Source organism: Pogona vitticeps, chromosome 10 (assembly GCF_051106095.1).
Source record: "Pogona vitticeps strain Pit_001003342236 chromosome 10, PviZW2.1, whole genome shotgun sequence".
NCBI classification, from domain to species: domain Eukaryota; kingdom Metazoa; phylum Chordata; class Lepidosauria; order Squamata; family Agamidae; genus Pogona; species Pogona vitticeps.
The window spans coordinates 11,634,995-11,660,000 of NC_135792.1; the positions used below are offsets into that span (position 1 = coordinate 11,634,995).

A 25,006-nucleotide genomic window follows, 5' to 3' on the forward strand; every position below is an offset into this window, starting at 1 on the left:
AAGTAATCGTTTCTGTATAGCTTTATCAGTCTCTCACATCATTGTGGAAGACTTTTGGCCCACTTTTCTGTACAACATTGCTTCAGTTCATTGAGACTGATGAGCATTTATGGATATCTCCCTTAATGTCCCGCCACAGCATTTCAATCGAGTTGAGATCTGGACTCTAACTGGGCCATTGTAGCACCTTGATTCTTTTCTTTTTCAGCCCTTGTGTTGTAGAGTTGCTGAGTTGCTATCATGGTCCTGTTGCATGACTCAGTTTCGGCCAAGCTTTAGCTGTCGGACAGATGACTTCACATTTGGCTCTAGAATACTTTGGTATACAGAATTGTTCATGGTTGACTCAATGACTGCATGGTGCCCAGGTCCTGTGGCTCCCAATCATGACCCCCTCCACTGCTGTGCTTGACAGTTGGTATGAGGTGTTTGTGCTGATATGCTGTGTTCGGTTTTCACCAAACATGGTGCTGAGCATTATGGCCAAACATCTCCACTTTGGTCTCATCTGTCTAGAAATCTTTTGGTTTGTCTAGATGCAAACCTAATCCATGATGCCATGTTCTGTTTAGAGAAAAGAGGCTTTATTTTTGTTAAATAAATAATGACAGGGTGTAATATGTCATGTGTTGTTGTTCATCTGAGGTTGTATTTACCTAATTTTCAGACCTGCTAAGGACCAAATTATATTTATTATGTCTTGATATGTAAAAACCTTAGAACTAAAGTGTACTTTCTTTTTCACATGACAGTATGTATAATGTACAGTGGTGCCTCGCATAGCGAGGTTAATCCGTTCCGGATTAACCTTCGCTATGCTGAAGCATTGTTGAACGGGGCAGGGAATTCCATTGGAACACATTAAACATGGTTTAATGCGTTCCAAATGGGCCGAATACTCACTGTTCAGCGATGCTTCTTAATGGTCAGCAGCCATTTTCGCGCCCTCCCCTTGCTTAACGAGGGCGCGAAAACACTGCGTGCGGCCATTTTGGGCCATTTCCGGGCTTCCGGTGGCCATTTTGGCCGCTGAACAGCTGATCGAAACGCTTACCGATCTTCGCAAAGCGAATTTTGCCCTATCTAAAAAAACGTTGAGCGATCGCATTAGCGATCCCAAAAAAGAGATCGCTATGCAATTTCGTTGTTGTACGGTGCGCTCGTTAAGCGAGGCACCACTGTATATGGTGGCTGAAATCCTTTTCCTTAACATAGTAAATCACAACTAGAGTAGGCTTCCTTAATCAATGGAATTTACAGAGGTGATGACTTACCCAATCTGCACTAATTACTATCAATGGGCCTAATTTAGCTGCAACATATTAGATTAAGTAAAAAGATTTTAGCCATCATATATATGCAATATATATGCAATATATGTTATATAGTGTATTATATATATCATTGTATATAATACTGTCACTAAACATAATGTTGACATTTTATTGTTTGGTGAATACAACCGATTGTGTATTCAGAATCTCTTAATTACAATTTATGGGAGGTAAATATGACCAGTAGCCATTCTCTATATAATTGGGTTTGAAAACTTGCTGAAAAAGATTATCTCGGGGCGGGGGGGGGGGAACCTGTCATTAAAAATAAGACAATGAATTTATAGAGGAGTTGCACAGTCTATACAAACAATGTGTACAAACTGTTCTAAAAGAGCAACAACATTCAGATAAATAAAGATCAATTTCCGTTAACCAAAGAATTAAGATGTATAAAATAATGAAACCAGAACACAAGTATCCCACATTGTACATATTCACAATAAATGATGTGGTATCACCAATTATTAGGAGGTTTTTAAAAAATCAGCTTATTGTGCACTCACTGGAAATGACTGGACTGGCAGCAATACTAGTCTGGTTAATGCATAGTTTTTCAGGGTTTTTTGAAATATATTTTGTCTGTATTAAAATTTTGGTCTGTATGTCACACAAGTGATTAAAACTAACATATTTCTGTCTCTACACTACATTAACTCAGGATGGTGATTTTGGTACTCCCAGCACCTGTTTGTTGGAAAGGTACTCAGGCATTTCTGCAGAAGTCAGTTTCCTGTAAACACCTGGTGTTTGAAAGGCCATGGCTTGGACGACTCTTTCCTAATGCTAAACCCATAGTTGGGAGTAAGATAATTAAACATAGTCAACAATAGATCTGCTGATTTATTTTTTTGTAAAGCTTAGCAAATAGCTGTTCTTAGGAAAGAAACTCAGCTTTGCCCCTTTCCAATTTAGATAACAACTCATGACTATATTTATGCAAGTACAATCCGGTAGGGGTTTCCCCCCTACTTTTCAAAGGTATATTTGAGAAGTTTTTTTTGCCTTTGAGGTATCAGACTTTTCCAAATCCTGAAACATTTTTCCTCATGAAAAATAAATAAATCAGCAACGATTACGCAACAGCAAAAATAGTGCCCAGATAGCACTCTCTATATACTTCCTTGTCTCCTGTCACATTTATTTATTTATTTATTTATTTATTTATTTATTTATTTATTTATTTATTTATTTATTTATTTATTCAATTTTTACCCCACCCCTCTAGACAACGTCTACTCGGGGCGGCTTACAAAAATTAAAACACCTTAAAACAATGTAGAAAAATAACTAGCATAATGCAATTATTATAATTAACATTTTTCCTCCCTTTTGACTGCCAGTTCCTCCTTCTTTGGCCCCACCTTCATTTTTGCCTCTCTTGAACACACTCCCCCCAGCCAAAGATGCATATGGATGGTTGGTGTGATTTCCCCCCCCCCTTTTTTTTTCTAAATTAATGTCAGAACTCACATAGGCTGAAGACCAAAGTTCCAGGTGAAGTTCAGCCCATGTTACAGTTCTAAATTAGGTGCTCTCCAAAAAGTGGACTGAGAAACTGAAGGGAAACTGTGAGATACTCATTAATGCATGGTTGCATTATAAAAACTCTGATCAGCTCCCTGCCCCCAGAAACCTGTTTGTCTTTTACGATTTTCAGAAACAGTTAGAGACAAGATGGGCTGTCTGGATCATTGAGGAAAAGAGCTCAATGCTCCAAGAGGAGAAAAAGTATTGTCAATGCATTTTTTTAAAAATAAAAATTCTTGCATTTCAAAGTTGAGCTAAAAGGGCCTTTCTTTCATTTCTGCGTATTTTTTCCAGATAACCCATCCTTAACATTGTCCCACTTGCCTTTTCTTGACTTAATGACACCCCAAACTTTTGTGGAAAATAATTGATTGAATTTAAATTTCCTTAAAAGTTTAAGAGGTAATGTTACAGTATAAATTTCCAACCAAACACTAAGTAGGGAAATATCCATTAGTGAAATTAACTACAGTTTCTAGGTAGCTAACAATGTGGCGTATACAGTAGGGCATGGCTAATGAACACTGCAGTGGGTGATATTTCATTATACAAATTAATGCTCACATTTTAATGGGAAAGTCACATAATGAATCTCAGCTTCACTGACAGCAATTAGAGACACAGATTGTCCCCTTCTGGACAAGACAGTGTTTAGCAATAAGCAGCTGTGTAAAAAGTCTTCAGGTTTGCAACATATATATGCTTTGGGGGAATTGGTGTACAGTTTATATTAATGTACTGAAGCTTTGGCGTTAAAGATCATCCATATTTATTTCTTCCAGTATTAACTATGTAAAGACGTGTAGAAAGACTAAATAAATATCCAAGATAGGATTTAAATTCAATTATATAGCTTTGCAAAAATTAAAACATTATTCTGTCCATTGTGCATGAAAACAGAAGGTAATATAAACCCAGGATACAAGAATATGGAATAATCATATACCTTTTCTTTGTCTTTGGCTGGCATCTTTCTCAGGCACAATAGCAAGGGAGCAACGAGGCTCAGAATGCAACTGGTATTTCTGACAAACAGATGAACTATGTGGGGAACATGTGCATGATCCAAAAATAATCCCACAGAACCTTTGATATTCCATTTGGTTTCAAAAGTGTGAAGTGAGTGATTAGAATGATAAAAGAAATTACTGAGTAGGAAGAAGCATAATAATGAACTAATTAAACTGTGCTGCAGTTCTTTTCTAAAATATCCACTCTGCCATTGATAAAATAGATTATCAATAACAGCTCCATTGATTAAATAGCTTTTTTTTTCAAAGTTCTGCATTTATATGAGAATATATTCACAGAGACACTTATTTCATCATGCTTTTAAATATCAGCAATTTCAGATTTTGCTACTTAACGTCAGTCCCAAGTTAAATATCAGCTCCATATACTTTTCAAGCATGACGTCCCCAGGTTTATTTGTCTTTATTGTCACATAGGGTTGGGAAATACTGCTGTTTAAAAGCTGAGGAAACTGCTGTCCTGCCCTGTAGGAGGACTTAGAAGGAATTAGAGATGGGCACGAACTGCCGGTTCGGCTGGTTTGTTTAGCGGCCCAAAAAGGTGCTCAGCGCTTCAAAGCCCCATCTCCTTCAGTGGGCACTGACTTGGAAACAGCACCCCGATTTCCCTGCCCCGCCTCTTCTGCGTGCTGCCCCTAAGTGGGCACCTGCTGGAGGAGGCAGGGCTTTAAAGAGCCAAAGACCTGTTCGGTCGTTAAATTAACCAGGACCAACTGCCAAATCAGAAGTTCGTGCCCATCTCTGGAAAGAGGTAGATAAACTTTAAAATTATGGTCAATAGACATTGGACTTTCTCATCTCTTATAGATCTTTGTGGTAGTTTTTTGAGAGGTACCCTGTACAGAGGTGAATGGGCAGATGAGCTACCATTCCCATAAGCCCTTTGGCCTCCCATGATGTTTAGCACCTTTCAGACACTTGTTCTGTTTTCCTCACACGCAGATAATGGCTGTCACAGCTGTCATTCTCCACCTGTGTTTAATTGGGAACTACTGCGATGACTTCAATTTCTTTGCCAAAACCACCTAAATTCTGGGTGCTGAATCCAAGAAATATGAAAGTCCCACACCTCATGGTCCACAAACCAGACAAAACGGTTAACAAAACATACCACAAAGCCACAAAAGAACACTGGAATGTCGCTTTTTAGGTTCTCCTCTCTGGTGCTCTTCCTGTAGACCACACTTTTAATATAATAAAAACCACAAGAAATGGTCTCTTCCTTTACATCAGTGAGAGAAGAGGGCTTCATACACTTTTCCTGGTACTGTATGTGGAAGCAATAAATAGGGAGGAAAAATGAATATGATGTGTGAAGGTGATGGTTTTTAACTGGATAAACATGGCGTTCCCAGGCAACATTGCTCCTGGCATAATCCTACACTGCACATGGACTGATTTCACGAGGAGGTGTAGTTGGTCTCACCATTCCATCGCTTTTACATTTTGTAGCCTGAACAGTTCATAGTCACCTTGGCTCCTTTTAAGGTGGAAGGCAGAGTAAAAATATTTTAAATAAATTAATAAAGTAATAAAGATCAGTGGAGATACTGGGATTTAGAAGTATTTTGGTTTGGTTGGATCATGTCTGATAGACTTGTTAGATTATATATCCCATCTTTCAGGTCTGAGAATTCTTCAATTAAACAGCAAATATACAGTATTTCTGTATATATCCACTGATGCTTAGAGCTAGCTTGGCCATTAAATATTATAATGTATTTGCAAGGTAGAAGTAAATGAGACTGTTTGTTTTTGATTATGTTAACTTCACTGTCATAGGCTTTTCCATCTTCTTCATCCATCTGCTTGTGTCAGGGATGGGAGTCCAAGAGAAATACATTTGTATGTATTGTCTCATTAAAAGGTTTTATATCTATCCTACACATTTGAGCACAAAGTACCCATTTTATATGAGAGAAGGAAACAAAGGAGAGGCGGAAAGTAGTTTCATTTGGGAGGGGGTTATAAAAAGTAGCTGTTTCCCTTGGTTGTTATGGGTTTTTCGGGCTCTTTGGCCATGTTGTCAAGGTTGTTCTTCCTAACGTTTTGCCAGTCTCTGTGGCCGGCATCTTCACAGTGCTGTCCTCTGAAGATGCCCATGGCCACAGAGACTGGTGAAACGTTAGGAAGAACGACCTTCAGAACACGGCCAAAGAGCCCGAAAAACCCACAACAACCATTGGATCTCGGCCGTGAAAGCCTTCGCGAATAATTGTTTCCCTTCATTGATCATTTTCCTTCACTTGACAAACTGGTTGCTTTCTGTAAGGGCAGATAGGGGAGACGATAATAATTAAGGTGCTACCTCTGGCAAAATTACTGGGGGGAATTATTACATGTGAAAGATCTTTTTCAATATTTAAGTGAAGATAAAAGCACACCGTTAAGCAGAATTGATGCCCTTGATGTTAAGCAAGTAACTGAGATCTGTCAGGCTAATTCAGTACCCACTCTAATTCACACATGTTTTCAACTAGACTTGGACTGCACTAGCTGCATCCATTTGCCACCCACATTTGCAGATTTCAAACTGGTGGAGTGAGCATAGTAGGGAGGAGGTTCCTTCTCTGTCTCCCTCTCTGTCTTGCCTTTATGGCGATGGAGGAGAGAAAGGAAGCCTATCACACACAGGCTTCAGAATCTCTATGTGGTGGGCTGCCCCTCTTCTCCGTCCCAGCATCAGGTAGCCATTAGCATCTTGGAGGAGGACTCAGGAGATCTTGGTCCAGATCCCAGGAGTAGATGACTTTGGACCAGTCATAACATGTCAGCCTAACTCAGCTCACTGAGTAGCTTTGAGTATAAATTTGGGAGGAAGAGGAGGAGAGCCATGTATGCTGCCATGTAAGTTACTTTTTGACAGCTCCCGCCAGCATAACCACTGGCCTACTAGCTTCAAATGTCCTAGTAAGTTTGCCAGGCAGAGCACTCCTACTGTTTCGAAGAGACACCCAGGTTTTCTTTTTAATGTGATGTATGAGAAAGACCTGGAAAAGACCCTGATGTTAGGAAAATGTGAAGGAAAGAGGAGAAGGGGACGACAGAGGATGAGATGGTTGGACAGGGTCATCGAAGTGGCCAACATGAATTTGACCCAACTCCGGGAGGCAGCGGAAGACAGGAGGGCCTGGCATGCTCTGGTCCATGGGGTCACAAAGAGTCAGACACGACTAAACGACTAAACAACAAACATTGAGAAAGCAGTAAATCAGACATGCTCACACACTTGCCTTTCATCCTATGTTGCAAATAATGAAGTCATCTTAAGAGTCAAATGAGGGGCAGTTTGTGGACCAAGTGGAAGGGGGGGGATGCCTCACCACGGAGGGGGTGCCCCCTACTTCCATCAAGAACTGCCTGTGATCATTGTGCTACTTCTGACAAATTCCCATTGTGGCTTTTGGTTTATAGATCTTAAGAGGTCTTGAAATCATTTAATCATTGTTAAGGACACATAACTTTTTAACCAGGTTGTGGGCTCCTTATTCCTAGTTTTTTATTTCAGGCCAAGGGGAGAGATGTACACAAAGAATTAAGTATTTTCAGGGATCAATTCGCAGATCGTGCGGCTTGGTGTTTAGATCACTTAAGAGAAAGAAAATGAGGATGCACAACTTCCTTGTTGCTTAGAGAAATAATTGCCTTTATTGACAGAATATTATGAAAAGGAGCCTCTAGGCCTGCCAGGCTCCTGTCTGTTTCAAATGCCTATTGCATCATTCAGATCTGCAAGGAATCCTTGATGGCTAACAAGTCCTCAGTCTACATTTAAATTTACATTTATCTAGACATATTTTCCCTTCCGGAGGTATATGTGTGAATTTGGTAAATATTTCACATCTATGCCACCCAGAGTTTTTCTAAATCAGAAAGAGCCACACACATTTAGCACTGAATTAGAAATATATATTTAATTCATGAAGATCATCTTATATGTTTTAGAACACTATTTAAGCCAATCCTTACTATGTTGAAAAGTGCTTATTAGAGGTAAATTACACATTTTACTACTGGAGCATTAGAGGTACCATTAGTGCAAATTTAAAGCACTGCAAAAACCAGTAGATGATGTTAATTTCAAACACAGAAACTACATATATTTTGTACCTCTTTATTACACGTTTTCTCTTTAATTTTTATTGACTACCTTTTATCTTAACTATATGTTAAGATACACAATGCAACTGCAATGCACTATAATGGTATTAATATTTTATAGAAACTGTATTTATAGTTCTTTATTTGGATACAGTGCAGCAGGTCTGCAGATCTTTGAATCCTTCTGGAATGGTGCCCTCCAAATAATGATAAATTACTTGTGCAGAATGCCATTTGCTAATTATATCCATGATTTACTGCAGAGCAAGACTTAAATCATTCATTTCAGTCTTGCGTAACAGTGCCATAAAAATTTTAGGTTTAAAAATGGTTTCCATGTGTATAATTTAAACAAATTTTAGTGCTATTGTATACAGAAAAACATTGTAGTCATCCATTTGTTACATACTTTGTCTCTCCCTCCTCACCCCCGCCCCCATTTGTACTTTTAATGATCACTCTGGTGGAATAGTTTTGCTTCATTTTCATAATCATAGCTTTTAATTCCACAGCAGTTTTAGCACGTTAGGCTAAGGAAAAGATAGCTAACTGTGTGTTTAAGGTGTATCGTTCTTGTGTTGCTAAACGAAAGCCATTTTTATGAATTCTATGTTAAGGTGGCAGTGACATTAGAGAATTAATTAGTGATTGTTTGAAGCCATTGTGAGTTTAGGATGGATCTTGATTTTTTTTCTCTCTCTCTCTCCCCACTGGTAAATTCAGTTTAACACAGCTATTTTTCCTTTTGATAATTGCAGGTGAGAAGCCTTACAAATGTCCTCACTGTGATTACGCTGGTACCCAGTCGGCATCTCTTAAATATCACTTGGAACGACACCACCGTGAACGACAGAACGGATCTGGGCCACTCTCTGGACAGTCCCAAAGTCAAGATCACAAAGATGAAACATCAAATAAAGGATCGATGTTCATTAGACCTGAGGTACTAAGAGGAGCCTTCAAATGTCTTCCTGGTATAGATTTCCGGAGTAGCCTCGGATCTCAGCAGTGGTCACCACCAGGAATGCTTTCTTCAGGAGAACATCAAGGTCATTCGATTGGCATGTCATCAGAAATTTCTTCAGATGGTATGAAAGGTTCTGACATATCCTCCAAAGGGACCCGCTTTTCCGAACTGGGCCGAGCTTATCATAGTGTAGTTGGAAATGGAGTGAACTTCCAAGGCTCACTGCAAGCTTTTATGGACAACTTTGTCCTCAGTTCCTTGAAGAAGGAAAAAGAAATGAAGGATAAAGTTTTGTCTGATTGCCTTTCCACAAAGCCTCTGGGTCCAGAGGGTGGCGATGAAAAAGTATCTAGTAAGCCGAGAAAAACAGAAAAATCGCAGTATGAACCTCTTGACCTCTCTGTAAGGCCAGATGCTGCCAGTCTTCCAGGTTCATCAGTTACAGTCCAAGACAATATTGCTTGGCATGGCTGCTTGTTTTGTTCCTTCACAACATCATCCATGGAACTAATGGCTCTTCATCTCCAAGCCAATCATTTAGGCAAAGCTAAACGTAAAGATGGTGTATTAGGATCAATTAGAAATGGCAAAGACCAAGCTAGAGAGGTGGTTGCATCAGTGAATAAAGTCAGCCTCCTTTCCACTTCCGTACAGTCCAACAAAGACCCAGCTATTTCCAACCTGATTGGCCAAATGGATTCAGGTTCTGAAAGAATGAATCAAGGATCCAAGGAATCACCAGGAGATCAAAAGAACACTCCTTGGCCTGGCCACGTGGATTCCACTTTTTATAATTTTGCAGCAGACTTCTATAAGCAATTTGGTGTTTATTCTGGAGTAGTAGGAACACATAATTCTTGCCCCACTGGTGAAGCTGACATAAAAACACAATCTGAAGATGATGCAAACGTGCTGCTTTCTGATTCTGTAAATAAAAGTGCTACTGATGACCTTTCAGACATAGCTTCATCTGAAGACATGGAGTCCTCCAAGGAAGAAACCATTGACGATGAGGACATTGAAACAGAATCAGATCTTACAAACAAAACATTGCCCAATCTGAGTAGAGAAGATACCGACAGAGGGGACAGCATACAAAGCTCTGCTGCCTCAAAAACACCTTCCCAAGGACTAATATCTCCATTGCCACCTTCTGAAAAGCAATGGCATAGTCAGAATTTGCTTCTTCCCCATGAAGTTGCACAAAGTGCAATGAAATCTGAACAAGCTCAAAGTCCACAGGTCCTGGAGAAGCAAGTAAACATGTTGTCGGTCCTAAGAGCCTACAGCTCTGATGGCTTAGCAGCCTTTAATGGACTTGCAAGTAGCACAGGAAGTAGTGGATGTATCAAGAGACCTGACTTGTGTGGTAAGTTTTAGAAACCTTCTTTCAGACCATTTCCAGAAAAAAAAATCATACAAAATAACTGAGTATGGCTGTCTATGTTTGTTAGTAAATTTGGCATTCAAAAATGTTCAGAAACCATGGGAAACGTTCTAATTTGGTACAGAGCATGGACCTCCGTTGAAATCAATGGTGCTTCATGTCAAACTGTGTGGCCTTTACATGTGATCCAGGCCATTAAATAAACACATCATGTAGTCTTAAATTAGATTAGCAGTTATATAATATATTTGTATTTATGATATGTGATCAGGACATCTGCTGTTTCATTTCTATCAATCAGATTTTATTTTATTTTTAAAGTGATGTGGTAACTTGCAAACTTTTCAGCATTTGAAATAAGGAAAAACACTGGATACTTTGCCAAGCCTTAGCCTAGTTTGCTTTCACTCTTTCCCCCACCTTTTATTTTTATTAAGGGTTTATGGAACACTTTGAGTATATACATCATATGAAAATCCAGTCAACTATCCTGGTGTATAGCTAGGCTTTTAGAGAAAAAAATCCATTATTAATCAGACAGTAATCCAACAATATTTTCAAACACTAGATAACTTACTCTATCATTTTTCTTATTAGAAATAGTATGAGCATCAAGTCTTCAAATTAGCAATAGTTACACACATTTAGAAACAACATGTCCTTTTATAGATTTAGTGGTGATCAATTACAGTGGACCCTCGACTTACAGACGGCTCGACTTAGAGACTTTTCGAGTTACAGACTTCTCTGGCCACAAAATTTAGTTTCAACTTGCAGCCGGAGAATCGACCTACAGACCAGAAAAAAACCAAAATGGAACAAAAATGGAACAAAAACAGCCGGTGACAGATTAATCAGTTTTCAATGCATTGTAGGTCTATGCAGACTCGACCTACAGACTTTTCGACCTGCAGCCACCATTCCAATACGGATTAATTCCGTAAGTAGAGGGTCTACTGTATTTTTTAACTTCCTAAATGGCTGCTTATGTGAGCCTATCCAGTTATTGGGGTGTCTAAATAAAATGAACCATGGGCTACAACTCTCAGAATCCCGCCACCGAGCCAAAATCAGTACAGAATACAGAAATCATGGTTCAAAAAACAAAGTTTCCCCAAGCTCTGATGAAGTGATTCAGCCTATGATGAGCCCCTTTGCTGCCAATGTTTTGACAAGGTAGATGACTATTGCTTGTCTGAAGTGTGCTGGTTTGGAAGTCTGTGTGATGTGTCACTGCCACTACTTGGCTACTCCAGTGTTCATAATATGTCGATCATACATCCTTAGTTAAATAGCCTGTTCTTTGACCTACTATATGCTGCTTCATTATACAAGCCCTAAAATCAGACTCTCAGAACTCTTTGAAAGTTTTGATCAGAACAACATGAAAAAAAAAACACCACACACACACACATCCCACTAGAGAAAGTGTCAATATATCTTTGCAAAAAGGCAGCAGAAGATTTGTAAAAAGAGTGCATACATTACAACAGAATCAATATAACATTTAATGGCTCCCTGAAACAGCTGTTAGTCCTGCCTGACTAGTTCATGGCATGCAGTTTCCATCCTCCCAGTTTTCTGATAGTTATGCTGTATAGAACATTTGCAAACATGAGCTTGACGCATCTGCACATGTTACATTTCTAGGGATACCCCTAAAAACTATTCATGTGGGCAGCGTTTGTACGACTTACGTTCTTAGGTTCGTGGAGTATGTGCCACTTACTGTGGTGCCACCCTATCGGCAACCTGGATGTAATGTTCCCATTGCAGCCCATAGTTAGGTTGTCAGGCAGCATGGGGAGCAAAGGTGCTAATTAAAACACACAGGACACAACTTAAACACAGTATTTAGCTAGGGTGGGGGGAGGGCAGTGCCATATCTCTCAACATTGCCTTTTGCAAATCAAGGCAAAGCTCAAAATGTGATGCCCTGTTTATTCCAAAAAGAAGAAGAATAAATAAATAAATAAATAAATAAAAAGAAATAAAAGAAAAATGTGGCACTGCTGATTTATGAAATTGGAGCTTATTCCATATAGGCAGAAATTTATGTTGGAGCAGTAAAAAAATTAAGCTAAACTCAATGTTGAGAGACTGTTTCTTAGAGGTTTGTCCCTTGCTTCTTTATTTTCTTTTTACTAAGGTGGGGTAGAACTGGAGGAGCACCATTCCTCAAACTTAACCATTCCTAGTCCTGAATGTGTATATGGTAAACCAAACCATCTCAAGAGGATTTAGACATTCACCCAGAAAAGTCTTCTGCAAGATTTCTGTTGTCCTGATGGATACTTGATGTTTCTAGTATCAGGTCGCAAATAGGCAAAGTTTCAATAGGTTAGCCTCTGTGTCTTGGACTTTGTACGTACAGAAAAGTCTGCAGGGTGACTCTGAACTCAAAACTTTTTTCCCCCTGAGAAAGTATCCATAACTACTTTGTGCAAGGAATGCTTTCAAAAGAAATAACGGGAGGGGGAGAGCCCATTATGGAATTTCTGACAGTCTGAAAAATATTGACAGCTGTTAATGTTATGCAAATTAAAAGTCCCACATTGCTCCTTTTAATAGCTATCCAGCCTCATCACTATAAAGAGGGATGCCCAAAAATATCAAAAATCTAAACATTTGCAGTTCCTCATTGTAGAACAAGACTATCTTCAACATTTTAAAGCATTATTCCCTATTAAAGTTATATGCCCATATCCTATTATTATTATTGTTATTATCATTATTATCATCATCATTATTATTATTTCACTATAACTATTGCTACTACTCCTACTACTCCTTTGCAATACAATGCTCAGAATTTTTGTTGCATTTTTTCGCTTTCTAAGGATTCTGAACCTAAGGATTCAGTATTCATTTAATGTCTGAGGTCATGAAGGTTTTACATTCTGTGCCTTTTAACAGAGATAAGGCCCAAACTAACCTGCTAAACTAACTTCCAATGTATTTGATTAGTGATTAAAATGGGACTGTAGCTCTCATTCTCCTGTTCCCCCTCTCCTCCATTTTTTAAGAAAGGTACACTGTTATCTTCATTGTCAGTTTCTGCTGAACTCTTATTAGTTATACACTAATAGTAATAATAATAATTGTGTGCCACCAAGTCAATTCTGACTTGTGGTGGCTCTTTTCAGTGTTTTCTAGGCAGAGAGCATTGCAAAGTGGTTTACTATTTTCTTCTTCTTGGAATACCCTGGGATTGTGCAGCGTGCCCAAGGACACAAGGCTGGAATTGAACTCTCAATCTCTGACTCTACAGCCAGAGGTTGAGAGTTCAGTTATTGATGGTTGTTGTGGGTTTTTCGGGTTCTTTGGCTGTGTTCTGAAGGTTGCTCTTCCTGACGTTTCGCCAGTCTCTGTGGCCGGCATCTTCAGAGGTCTGGAGTACTCTGAAGTACCTTCAGAACACAGCCAAAGAACCCGAAAAGCCCACAACAACCATCAGATCCCCGCTGTGAAAGCCTTCAAGAATACAGTTCAGTTATTATTATTTCACTATAACTATTGCTCTACAGCCAGATAGCTAAACCACTGAGCTGTCCAGCCAGCTAGTTATGTACTGGTGCATTGTAATGACATTACACTTACTTTAGCTACAGTTCATCATTCTCTCATCTTAGACTGGGCTTTCCCAGCAACTCAAAACCGCATCAGTATATATTGAACTAGAAGATTGTTGCTGTTTTTCCCTAATATGAGTATAAGGAAAAATGAAATAAGGAGTTTTGTGAGTTGTTAGTTAGTACTTAACCCAAACAGACTTGATCTGGAAGAAGGTTATTGTTGGCATCTTCCATACATTCCAGGTAGCAATGGTATGATTACTGGTTCTGTACATTTACTGTTTGAAATGCATGGATCTTCACTGGAAGATTGCAGAATAGTAAGAATAAATGACTGCTAACTAGCAATCATAAAACCTGTTGCCAAGTTACCCAACTGATTTATTGATAAATCGGTAAATATCCAAAACAGGTAATGCTGTGTGGGCAGGAGTGATTGTTAGGGAAGAATTACTGTTGTCTCATTTGGTTAGTTATATTTGGACAGTTTGAACTAGTGCATGACATGAAAGCTGGAGAAACCTAGTAGAGCTCGCTGGAAATGGATGGAGTTGTAGTTCACCACATATGGAGGCCACCAGGTTGAGTGAACCTGTTCTAAATCTGTTCAGATATTACCGTGATACCTTGCCTGTGCCCCTCCTTTCCACCATAGGTCAACCAGATTCGTTCTTATTTTGACCAAATACAATTCCAGCTGTGTTCCTTTCTGTCTAACCCAGGTCCAGGTGATATCAGAACTGGGAACTGACAAAAGGTGGGAAGACTTCATGTTATATTTCAGTACCTGTATTGAATGTACCAAACAGCTACCTACAAATAGAGAAGGGTTGCCATTTTCCCCCTTCTACATTTATGTTGCAAGAAACTGGGTGAACCCCATGTTCCAACCGTATGAATGACCAATGTATTTATAAGGAGTGTGCATTTCTATGACACCTTGCAGAGTACAAAGTGGACATATGTGGTGCAAGCACTATGTTTCTGTTCACTGATGGTGAAGTAGACCAGGACAATTTTGCCCCAGTTTAAATGCAGATGGTGCATCTGATGCTGTGCTATTAGATGAATAGCTTCAGGTTGTCTAATGCTGACCATCAAATGACTATAGTTTAAATAACAAATAACTGGGATCTTTGGTTTGTGTTATCTATGACGTTTTGTGTTGTCCCATTTTCACTATAAACGTGAAATGGAGTGAGTCACCTAGTATACATGTGACAGTGGAAGGGTGGGCAGAAATGCTCTATTAATACTGATGCCACTTTCCAATCTATGTCCAATCTCTTGAATTAGATTCTTCTGCCTTAGTCAAAACTAACTCACAACTCAGAAAATGGTAATTCCCTAGTTTACCTAGCCAGTCATTCACTGTATTGCTATTAGTGCCTTTGTTCCAAAGTGTGTTGTTTGGAGACTGTATTCATCCCCTACGTTTACTGCACCATGAGTATGAGCAATCAACGTGGTGGTTACAAAGGATGGCTTTCATGGGTTCAAGTAAGTTATGTGCCTTAGAATTCATATATGTATTTTAAAGAAAAATTAATAGGATGAATCAGGCTACATGCAGAGCACAGGTGGAGCAAATAGCCTATATTTTCACCTGCGCGCACTTCATTCTCCCAAGCAGCTGGAATAGAACTGGATCATTTCATAACCATTCTAGTTCGACAGCCCTACAACTATGTTTATATTATGTAAGCAATATAAGGCAAAAGGGCAGACTCTTGGTGAGATTATAATTTGGTTGATTCAGGTTTTTCACAAATGACCGTCTTGTTCCATATATTTGCCTTGTCACAAAATGTGACTATAGGGAACAATTTATTCATTCAATCCCTTGTTAATTTATTGGCTCATGAAAGCCCACAGTATATGTGATAGAGAGAATCATACAGTAGAGAAATAGAGAGAGAAAAGACTAGTGTCCATTTATACCCAGCAGCTGAAGTTTTTCAGACTTCAGAGGCTCGATCATCCGTTTTCCAAAAATTAGTCTTTTACACAACAGTTATAAGAATTCAGTGGGATTTATATCCCAATAAGCCCCTACAAGTTTGCAGTCCCATTTGGTTTAGTACTCAAACTGTCTACACTTATAGGAAGGGAGACTGGATTTCTGTTAATTTTATGTGTATTTGTAAAATACAGCATGGCATCATTCTCACATTTAAAATACCAGTCTCAAGCACAATACACATGGCACATTATACCTACACAATATACATCATTAAACCAATTAGGAGGCAAAACAACTACACAGTACATTTAAATACAACAGAAATCCAGTGATATCAGTTTGTACTCTTTCTCTCTGGTGTATGAATTAACCATAATGTTCATTCTTCTTCCTTATCCTGGTCTTAGTGATTTTCCTTAGTGACATAATTGTGACATCTGATTGTACTCTTCAGTTCTGCCTTTCTGTGTCAGTATCAATTGGCCTTAATTAGATTTTGGGAAGTTAAATTAATGAATGGTTATAATGCACCTTATAGAGTTAAGAAAGAAAGAAAGAAAGAAAGAAAGAAAGAAAGAAAGAAAGAAAGAAAGAAAGAAAGAAAGAAAGAAAGAAAGAAAGAAAGAAAGAAAGAAAGAAAGAAAGAGGGCTATACAGATCTGAAATGTCATTTCATATTCATCTGAGATATGGTTTTATATCAATCAGAATCTTTGAGACTTGCAGTTGTGTTCAATCTTCATCTAACTATTGTTGGAAGACAGGGTTTTGGAAGACTATGAAAACAATAACTGTTGCCACTGTTTCTGAAAATCTTTTAGATTTCTGAATGGACCTGAATTCAGTAGAGTAATATATTGTGCTTCTTAGGGTACTCTACGTGGCTTCTGAATATTCACCATGTTACAATAAGAGATGCAGTTACAACAATACCAGGACATGAGATCAATACGTGGATAGTGATAATAATAGCACAACTGCACTTAATTATACCTGAATGGAGTCAGGAGCATTTGTTTGCTGCTTATTTCCAGCATTTCTGTCTTTGATTAAGAGAGACAGTAAAGTTGTCATCTAGTTTTGTGACTCATGTGTCTTTGCCTTCTATGGCAATAGCCAGATCTGTGATGTATACATTTTTAGGACCCAGTTGCTGATACTAGCTTCTTCTAAAACAAGATTTCATTAGCTTGCGTAGGGTTTATCTTCCTTAATTGGAGCCGTATTTTGGCTTCTAGAAGCTCATTGCTACCTCTTTGGATGCAATGAAGTATTACTGTGTACTATTCTTCTTTGGCTTACTAGTCAGATAATAATTTGTTTCAGGGCAGACTAGGCATATCATATAAGAACAACAATCATGATAATAACTGAGATATCAAAAACTCTTCTGGAGGGAGAGCCTTCTCAAACAAAGTGCATTTAAAGGAAGGCAAGAAACTCACAAGCAATAATCACTTCCATTGCTTCAATTAATAATATAAATTGGCATTCAGGACTACTACGCACATCTAATTTCTCTGTGTGTCTCTCTGTCTATGGGCCTGTGCTCACAATTATCTGATAATACAGTCATCATTTAAAAAAAAGTCTTCCTTCTGTTGATTTCCTCAGCCTATTGTGTACCCCATGTGCACCCTTCATCTCATGCAAGGTTATTGCTTTGCAGCATGGCAGGTGTGCTCGAAAACTGATATATTCAGGAATGTACCCAAATACGACTACTATGCAATAGAGGCACATACCTGGCTTATCAGAAGTAGAAGCAGTTGAGAGCCATTGTGGGTTTTCCTGTTCTGCACTACGAAGTTTGTCCTTGCATATCACTCAGTTATATCTTTTGTCCAGTCTTCCAAAAGCCTCCACACATTTTTCATGAATACAGTCCCAGTCAAATAACATATGTCTCACTTTCTTCATTCATTCAAGTCCGAACCAACTAACATTATGTGTTGGACTGATTTGTCTCCTTGTGTTTCAATTCTTCATGCCCCTGCATCTCTCATAGATCCTATTTTTTTTGTCTCAAGATTTCAGAAAGTTAAGTTTGTGTGCAAGGAGATTCCATCACAAGGGTCAGTAAATAAACTATTCAGTAAGGCTGAATTATTCTATTCTTTTTTTGGTGTGTGCATGCTTAAGTACAGTAAAATGAAGTCTTACAATTGAATAATAAAGGGATCAACTTTAAATTGCAGAGAGCCACTATATTTTAAGAGCATTTGTCATGATTTTTTTGGTAAAACATTTCACAACAGTTGTGAAAATATTATTGACCCAAAACAAAACCATTTTTAGACACATACGTATTGTTCAGGAATGTTTGTGTATGTTACAATAATCACTTTTAATGTGTAACTAATACACTGCCCATGTAACAGTTCTCTGAGACAGTGTTCCTCAACCTTGGGCCTCCAGATGTTCTTGGACTTCAACTCCCAGAAATCCTGGCCAGCAGAGGTGGTGGCTAAGGCTTCTGGGAGTTGTAGTGCAAGAACATCTGGAGGCCCAAGGTTGGGGAACACTGCTCTGAGAGACATATATATCTGATCCAGAGCTTGGAAACCTTATGTTCTTGGAGTTCTCAGAATTACACTCCCCCCCAAAAGGTAACTTTGATGCTCTGATATGATTCCAAAGGCCCATGGTCCACTTCCCACTCCTGAACGGTGCCCTTACTTTACCCAAATTATTCCTGTTTTGGGGAAACTTTTTTTGTTGATTACACAATTTTCCTTTCAGCCATCTACTTCAGGCCCTTATTCCAACGCAAGGTCCTTTGTTCCTAATAAAGTTACTCCTTGTGTTTGTCTGTGTTAGCTGAGATCCTGGCCCTGAGTTGTAGAGTTTCAGCTGCTGTTGTGGATAATGCGTTGCTATTTGCGTGGCAATATCCAACCAAACTCATATGGTTTTCTTCCTTTTTTAATTAAGTCGAATGCCAGCAGCCCAATGAAGTTTGCGCTCCTGGATAAAAGGGCTGGTCTGTGTCTCGCGCTGTATTTGCCAAATGGTTCGCTAGTCATTTCAGTACAAACAAATGGATGGTGTCAGTAAGTCTGCAAACACTGTTGACATTTAGCCTTGTTTATGTTACTTTCCTTTTGCTGCACATTTTTGGCTCAGAAAGCTACTGTCGGAATCAACAGTGACTTCCGAAGCAGCAGAGGCTAAGGGCCCAGACTTTTCTGCATCTCGCCCTGGGACCACTTGCATTATTGAGTGTGTGGGCTTTGACTTGGCTATCTTTATGTTCAATATATTATTTGGCTGTCTGGCATTGCAATAAAATTAGGATTTGGAACAAAGCAGACACTGAGGCAATAACGCTTGGTGTCGTGTTTTGTGTTTCCTCTTTCCAGTTCTAAAATCAAACTATGGAAGGGTTTATTCAAGAATCTAGCAGTTGGGTTTTTTTTGCCACATTTTCCAAAGAATCTCTGATGGCAGATTTAGGTTTTCATTTAGAATCTAGCTTTGAAAAATGTTCTCCTCACTCTCTCCATCGTGATCTTAGTCACCCTTTCATCCTGTGCTGTATGGCTTCATCTTCACTTTAGTCATTTTCATAAAATACAAAAAAGAAGTCAGAATAATGATTCCAGATGAATTAACAAGAGTTTGTGTGGAAGTGTTGGTGCTTGGACCAAAACAAGGCCTTTGTATCTGTGGTGGATTCTTGCAGATCTATTGTCTTGCTGCGTCTTCTTTCAAAAACTTTCCAATCTGCATCCAAAAGTAGAGGAAGATTGAGGGTAGCAGTTTTGTGCAAATCTTTTCCTAGGATGTCTGGTTCTACAAAGAACAGAGCAGGCCCTATATTTTATTTTAATAATGTTCACCATGGAGGTCCCAATGCAACATAAAAATTTGTTGCACTAAAGTCGTTAGAGGACAGTTTGTTCAGTTTTATCAGCCTGGGTATGATATCGTGGGCAACATATTCGGTGTCCTAAAGAAACAAATAGAAATGGTTTAGTTAGACTTGAATTATAGTTATGGGATATTACACATCTGTATAGATGGACAGAAAATTAGAGTTAAATCAGTTGAGGCATTTGTCTGTAATATTCTGGCATAAGGACATGTCTTCAAAAATTTAAGATACACCAAAATCTTTCATCTTTAGAAACCCATACACTTTGACCTAGCTCTCAGATGTGCTCTACCTATAAACATTGCCATGCTCAAACCATTATATTAATATCACATAAGCCATTATAGTATACAAAATTATGATGTAGGCTGTAATTAAGCACAGAGTTACTCCTGTGTAACTTCCATTGACATCTGTCAGACTTTCACATGAGGAAGTGTGGAACTGCAGCCATAAACCAGTCCTGTGTCATTATTTTCAGTTTTAATTCTGCTATCACCTTTTTAAAAGGCTACATGCAAATAAGAACCAATTTTGTCTTTTAAATGTCAATTATTTTGGATATACTTTTATTATTGTAAAACTGTGTAATCTTGCTGAATTTCTGAATTGCTGCTTCTCTTCTCATGTTCCTAGAAAATTATATCACTGGGGATAAATGTAATTACCTGTTGCTCTGTTAACTCTTTAATACAAAGAGAAATTTCTATATATTTGTCCAAGTGTAGAAATTAATATGTGTGTTCACTATAACATGTTAGTTCAGCAATACAAAATCAAAGGCATTGTAATATGTTCTGTTACGTAGGAATATGATTCTAGTCTATGGATTGCCATACAAGCGAAAGCGTCCTTCCTTTTTAAAAGGTTATTTATTGTCATTTCTACTTGAGTTTTAAATAGTTTCAAGTTTTGTAATTGTTTAGGAGGGGAAGAATTATTGTAGTTATCTTTTTTCATATTCTTTTGAGAAATGCTTCCAGTTTAATATGTTGTACTGGATTATTTTTTTTCTTCACCAAGAAATGACAGTAGAATTCAGTGAAAAACACTCTGACAACCACAGTTTAAAACCTGTGATTGAAGTGAAATGTGCAAACTTCTGCTGGGTTATCATGTGCTTTGAAATAGAGTATTGTTGGAAGTAATTAGAAAATATATTAAGGTTTCCTGGTAATGAAGGCATGTAAGTTTTAATAATTGTTGCTTTCTGAATAAGTGTCACACTTTATCTTTAAATGTATATGGAGTTCCAAGTTAGGTCATTTCTGAATGGAATGTAAAACAATACTAAAAACAATGCTTCAATAACTTATCTTGGTGTTGCTAATAAAATTAAAAAGCTGTTAACCATTAGTATAGTTTGGAGTCCTTTTGTTAATTCACTCAACAGCAGAACTGTCAGTAAGCTGTCCTATCGCATGAAAAACCAGAATCCAGCTTGAGGTGTTTTTATAGCAAGCTAAGCAAAGCAACTGGTGGCGATTTCTTTCATTCTCTCCCTCTTTTTTAAATATCTTGAATGAAAAGACAAATTTGACGAAGTGGGGAAAAAAACCAGTAGAACATGGTGTTTCATTTTTCCGTGGAGTAATAATTGAGTAGCTAAAGGGAGGCATATTCATGCGTGACACCAACAGTGGCTTGAGTATGTCTTCTTTTATCAATGGAAATCTAATCAGCTGGCCTTAGAGTTGCAAGAGATTCACCTGATGCCATAAAGAATGGGAGATGAGACCTCCACCTCTTCTTGTCTATGTTCAGCCAATTCACTTTTTTGTTTTGTTTGCTGTGTGGCACAGTTGAAGTCTCTCTCAGTGCAGCCTGAAGCAGAGGCAAAGCAGGTGGAAGGCAAGAAGAATTGCAGATCCCTCATTTTGTTTCTTCATCACAGACTTAAAAGGATGTAATATGAATCTCTGGGTTCAACCTGAGAAGAACATCATGTTGGTGGAGCTGTTACGTGCAAGCCAGGGCAGTTGCCCACTATCGTCTGTACCGATGAACAGTTGCTCCACAGCCAAAATCTTTCCTAGCCCTGATACCAAACTGAGACTTTTAAAAAGTGCTCATATATTAAACACACTGTTTCCCCATTTCTCCTACTGCTGTATTTTAATGTTATCAGTTTGGAATAACATATTGGTAGTTTTTTGTTTATGCCATCCAAACACCATGAATCAGGACCTGACATTTGAGTGTTCTGTGTCATACTGAGAAAAATCTGTAGTTCACCAGTAGAACAATTATATTATTTTGGAATGCTTAGAAATAATGCAACATTTGTGAGATAACTAACATTTATCCAGACTCAGCGTGAGATTGTTCTTTCCCTCTCTCTTAATTGGACAGCACTTCGCCTCATGAGCAACCCTTTAAAAGCAACCAGTATTGGAACAAAGCAATGAAAGTTGTGACTGTAAATAAAATATTCACCCTTGAAGAGTGCTAGCCTCTTGTACATCACTTTTTAATATACAGATAGGAAGACATTCTCTGTATCCCATGGGCTGAGAGAATGGAAACTGCCATACAATGGAAGATTTGTGTGAACAGTGTAGTCTGAGATCTACACGATCATTTCTGACTCTGCAGTGATCTACTTGAAGTCATATGGCTAGTTCTGGAGTGTATGTCATCATTCTATAACTACCTCTATGTAACAAACATTGCAACCATTGTTCTTGGCTTCTTAAAGGTCCAATTCTGTGCCTCCTTGACAGGGGCTGGACTTCACGTTCCATATGTCCTTTCCATGACAGGCAATCGGCAGATGTAGTTTGGGTCTTTAGTTTTAGTGATTGGTTGCTTAACATAGACTTGTTAAAACAAAGGCAAGGGACTTGTACAGTACACTGGTTTTCAGATCCTTGGTGAACGTGGCATTAGTAAATACGGAAACTTTATCTCTGCAACAAAAGTTGTTGTGCTTTGGGGCACCGTAACACATGAGATTAGCATTCTAAATTCAGTGGGTTGACATACTTCTTGTGGTAGGAACACATTTCTCAGCATAGAGAGAATCAAGTCCACGGACATAAGGAAGCACTTTCTTTAAGTACAATTCCCTTACTACAAGACAAATTGCTTCTGAAATTGGGGGTGAGCATTCAGAAACTGGCTGTGATGCAGAGCTGACTGTTCAAAGCTAATAAATATCTACCTAATTTGGATGCCCATTGTATAGCCCCAGACTAGCTGCATATTTGTCCTCACTGGCTTAGTTTACAGCAGGCATTCTCAACAGGGGCCGTATGCCCCCCCCCCCCGGGACTCCTGGCCCATCTGAAGGGGTCACAGACTGGAAACAATTCTTCACATACCACATTATAAAGTTCATTATGGGACTTATACAATCCTAATTTGAGAATGGCTGATTCAGAGGACAATCAAACAACACACCACATATTCTTGCCCAATTGCAGCTTGAACAATTATGATTTCAGAAACGGTGACAGAGTGACATTGCTAAGAAATAGTACATGTTCTTTACATATTCACCCATATAGTTATTTAAAAAAGAATGCATTTTGAAAATAAAGAATATCTAGAATCTTTACTACAGCATGGAATCCCCAAGGTATGGTCCAGAATCTTAATCAAACCAAACTACAGGTTATTTCTGGTGAAGCCACTATTAGTTAATTGCATTTTCCAGACTCTTTCTCAAATCACTAAGCTCCAAGTGTTCAAATCTAGTATGTTCAGCCCTTTAAGTGTATACTCAGAAGTAAACCCTGTCAGGCTCAACAAGATTTGGGGCTTTTCTAGAAAGGGGTGTTTGTATTGCACTTTGATCTCCATTTGTACCCTTTGTCCTGCAAACTGTGGGATTTAGCGGGAATCCCACAGTTTGCATCCACTGGAGCTTAAGATTCTAATGCAGCAGGATATGAAACTTCAAACTTAAAGGGAAAATTTAATTACCCCCTGTTTTGTGGCCTTGATGAACATCATAGCATAACCTCCATCATCCCTTGGTGCCAGATAGGCTAGCACCACTGTTTAAAAATCAAGAGACTCCTTAGCTTTAGCTAGAAGAGACAAGATTTACCGAACACCCTGCTGTGTATTCCACCAGTTATCTTAAAGAGGAATCATGAAAGAAACAATAAATGGCACGAATTGTTCTTCGCTTCCCTCAAACTTGTTGAAGCTTGGGAAAGCACCATTGAGCTAACATCCCATTTTGGGTCAAGAGAACCAGTGTTAGGATTTTAAAGGATTTTGAAAAGAAAAACCTCAACACTGATCTGAAACAAAAATTAAAAAGAAAAAAGTTGGAGAGGGGCAACAGAGGTCTGGAAAAGATGAAAAAGGAAGATCAGAAGATCAGATGAAGTACCAAAAGAACATTGTCTGGATCTCACAGGAATTTCTGGTAGGATCAATACTTAAAGGCAAGCTAAAAGAGATACACATGCCCCATCTGGAAGAGCCCTTATCATGCTTTGGTTTCATTCAGTTCCTTTCCATGAAGGTTTCTCTAGATATCCAACCTTTCTGTTACTTTCTTTGGGTCAGGAATTACATTGGCTTTTCCATTTCTTTTGCCAACCCATTTACCAAATTAAAGTCTCGTTTGTCAAACCATGTTTGTATTAAGCATATTTGGCTTGCCAGTCAAAAAAATCTGTGGACACTGTGAAGTCATCCAGTTAGCTGTCTTGCATCAAAGGAACAAGGAAGAGGGGAGGTGCTTCTTCCACAAACACATGTACCTATATGTATACACAAGCGTATTTTCAGCCCCAATCTCAGAAGACACTCTTTCCCAAAGAGAAGGGCCAGTGTAATCAGCAAATCACATGATTTGTCATAAAAACAAACAAGCTAGCAAACAAACACACGTGGCAGTAAATGAGATCAGGAGAGTGATCCCTGCTGTGGATTATTCTTGTTTGCTAAATGATATTGTTGATCAGGCCAAATTGCGCAAGCTTTCCAGATACCAAATGGACAATATCTTTAGAGATACATTGAACAAATCTGGTTGCAAAATCGAATACTTAAGAAAGACAGCAGCCCTATTGGAATACTTTTAAAATTTCAAACATGTATGAAACATTGACCAGAAGGGAACTACAAACTCCTTAACAACTCATAAACACAAGATCTCTGTAATAGCTGCTGACCTTTGCATTCAGCAAAGTTGTGAACTTTAAATCTTGGAAATGTCTTGTAAAAGTTGAAAGATCAAGGGGGAGGTTGTAATGGGATAAAATGCTGAATCACTTACGA

The 25,006-nt window shown here is 38.5% G+C and overlaps 1 protein-coding gene across 12 annotated transcripts in view; it reads left to right on the forward strand.

Annotated features, from left to right (window-relative positions):
* Positions 1 to 25,006, forward strand: part of ZNF536 (zinc finger protein 536) — a 699,351-nt gene that overhangs the window by 474,627 nt on the left and 199,718 nt on the right. For all 12 annotated transcript variants that reach the window (XM_072980786.2, XM_078380344.1, XM_072980787.2 and 9 more), the window contains one exon: positions 8,755 to 10,332. In XM_072980786.2, coding sequence (XP_072836887.2) covers positions 8,755 to 10,332 — 1,578 coding nt within the window. The remainder of the gene's footprint in view (positions 1 to 8,754; positions 10,333 to 25,006) is intronic.